The sequence below is a fragment of the Branchiostoma belcheri genome, unplaced genomic scaffold, assembly GCF_001625305.1.
Source record: "Branchiostoma belcheri isolate BF01 breed outbred unplaced genomic scaffold, Haploidv18h27 scaffold43, whole genome shotgun sequence".
Taxonomy (NCBI): domain Eukaryota; kingdom Metazoa; phylum Chordata; class Leptocardii; order Amphioxiformes; family Branchiostomatidae; genus Branchiostoma; species Branchiostoma belcheri.
Genome location: NW_017804054.1, coordinates 1,343,358 through 1,346,372, shown reverse-complemented (window position 1 = coordinate 1,346,372; position 3,015 = coordinate 1,343,358). Strand labels below are relative to the sequence as shown.

Genomic DNA, 3,015 nt, shown 5'->3' with positions numbered 1-3,015 from the left:
GTTGCGCTAAACTGGCCGTGTTAACAGAACTGTCGACAGCTTAGAGAAATTTGTTTAGGCTGCTTGTTTCACGCAGTTTTGGAGTGCCAAGAACTTGATAAGAGCGGAGCGCCAGAGGCCACATCCCTCCCATGTCTGTTTTACCTCCGCGGGTGTCACTGTGTACCTGTCTAGTATAATTTGTCCGCCTCTCATGATAATCAGTCTAATTACAGGGTCAATTTTCTCTTTCTTCGGTCGTGAAGATTCCGACACCGATAAATCAGACCAAACGCAGTTATTTTGTTCTTCCTGCCTGTAGCATCAAAACTACGCCTACTCCCATTGTTAGTAATATCTTGAATTACGCCACACAGGTTATTAACTCAAGCGGCCCGTGTTGTTCTCCATATGTTTGGATGTTAGTATCCGGCCAGAAGCAGTAACAGAGCGGAACTGTCAATAAGTATAGTTTTACCTGCTGGTTTAAGATTATTCGTCTGTTAGAACTGACATAAGATGTTTCTGTCTCAGCCGCAGGACTGGATGGCGTCTGGCAGTGACGTGAAGCCGCACCACGCTGCGCTCAACATGACCGCGGCCTCGGCAGCCGGGCTCGGCGGGACACCCGACGGTACGGCCCGCCCGATCACCCCCAGCGCCTCGGACGAAGACTCCCTCGGGCCGACCTCGCTGGAAGGCGGAGCCGAGTCGCCCTGCGTCCCCCGCACCGATGACATCAAGCCAGGTGAGACGACCTTACCTTTCTAAAACACCTGGTTTGTCTCATTCAAGAATGTTCGCCCGAGGTGTTCCATATAACACGTTAGAAAAATACAACTCTACAAGTGTGTATATATATATACTTCTGCCTGAATGTGATATTATACAGACTACTCAGATTTTGACATGTTAATGCCATATTGCGCAGCGAGACGATATTTTATCGCTAACAATTTTTATGTCGCAACACGTACACGCTGTATATCAGTATGTACTTCAAACACGTCCCGCGCCCTCCCCCATGTCTTCACATACACACCTCCACCTACCCGCATGGGCACGGCTTCAGGTCTAAGTCACACCCCTATCCTCTCTAAGCAAGAAAAACGTCCCATCTTTTCTGATAGGCCACGGTGTGTTAATTTCCCACACTATTGTGCGGTGGTGAGTTGCATTGTCCGGAGCTAATTCGTTCCAATCCCGCCAATGATCCTTCTGTTGTTTTTGACTGTCCACTCCTTCGCTGGGCGTTAAGAAGTCGAATTTTCCCCCTAAGTCCGAGCGCATTCACCCACCAAATTGAATCAGGTCTGGACAGAACACAAGACCACACAGACCGGACATCAAAGCCGTGAACCGGACTGGGAGTTGTGCGTTTGTGCGGACGGATTAACTCCGAGAGAAGGGAAGACTCGGAAAGTTTAGACGTGTGGAAATACTGACAGGTGGACGCATGGCCAGGGCCTTGGCAGTCCCTTAAGTCTGACCACAGAGATAATGGTTTACATTGCACGCCTTCCTGGCTTAAACTAGCCGCATCTTAAGTTCCTTAAGAAAGGGGGTTTTTGCTTAGTGTAAGGACCCGTATGACCTGTGAGGTACACGGCATCTCCGTTATTTCTTGGGGATTACGTTTTGTTGCGGTGCCGAATTCTCACTATTTTCAATTATAGAACGACCATTGTTTGTGATAAAATCATGAAGAAATGTAGTACTACGAATCTGAATAGAAAAATTAACTCACAAAAAATTCTATAAAACTCAATTCTTTGGAAAAAAATTAAATGGTATTAAGTTAGTTGGAAAATTCACAAGTTGGAAACATTGGTTACGCCTTTTAGGGGTCAAATTTGCTGGAAGAAATGCGCTGAAATTTCTTCACTTTCTCTACATTCTCTACTTAAAACCAGGAATGGCCCAAGTGGTAGTCAGTAGGAGATATTTGCAATATTTTTGAGTTATTGTCTACCACTTATTTGAAAGATTTGTGTATTCCAAATATCTTGTATGGAATTTTTGTAAACATGAAAAACCTATTGAAGGAGGAGGGAGGGGGTTGCCTGTATAGTGTCTGCCTTTAGGTTAAAATATTTGTCCATGTTCCCCAAGGCTAAGCTAGTGGCATGAAGGTCTCAGATTCTTAACAAACAAAGAATTTAGAAAATATGTCATAAAAATAAATTAAAAACCATGTCCACGTTGTTTGGTGGTGGTGCATACAAAATAATATTTAATAATATGTAAAAATGATTGCTATGTTGCATGATTTTTGAGAAGTACAGAGGAAATGTTCCTAGGTGGTCCTAACAAACATGTCCACATTCTTGTAGACTTCCGAGGATAAGAGAATGAAAAGACACTGATAAGGTGACCCGGTGTGACAGAGATCTCGCACCCCCAGTGATTTCGCACCCCCCGGAGCGAAATCACTAGCGATCTCGCACCCCCCGGAACGATATCACTAGTGATCTCGCACCCCTTTGGTGATCTTGCACCCCCCGGGGGTGCAAAATCGTCCAGCGATTTTGCACCCCCTCAATCGATTTGTTCACCCCGTATGTGTTCTGTTACGGCCTCGTAATTCACAGTGGTTACAAATATGTATTCTAAAATATAGAGATGGTCTACCTAAACACAGAAATCACAAAAGTTCGATAATTGTTGAGCTCTACCCCCCCTGTACATACCCACTGAATTTTTACCATTGATAAAGCATTCGCCTATTATAAAGCCATGGTAGCAACAAACCTGTTTCCCTGTTGCCATGGCAACACAGAATATTGAGCTAAAACTTGACTGAAATGTGTCTTGAAGGGTGTTGGACTATGTCATTACACACACCGTGCAGATAGAACCATGGGGATGCTGACAATGCTTGAACTTTTGCCCCCCCCCCATAGGCCACTTTTACTATGTCTACATGTAGGTGTAACTTAGTGAGCAATGTCAGCATCCCCTTGGTTCTTTTTGCACGGTGTGTGTAATGACATAGTCCAACACCCTTCAAGACACATTTTTGTCACGTTTTAGCTT

The 3,015-nt window shown here is 44.7% G+C and overlaps 1 protein-coding gene across 1 annotated transcript in view; it reads left to right on the top strand.

Annotated features, from left to right (window-relative positions):
• Window positions 1-489: 489 nt before the first annotated feature.
• Window positions 490-3,015, top strand: part of LOC109478334 (pituitary homeobox x) — a 37,728-nt gene continuing 35,202 nt past the window's right edge. Inside the window, exon 1 of the mRNA XM_019779835.1 lies at window positions 490-727. Within this exon, the coding sequence (XP_019635394.1) occupies window positions 499-727 (229 nt within the window). The 5' untranslated portion in view covers window positions 490-498. The remainder of the gene's footprint in view (window positions 728-3,015) is intronic.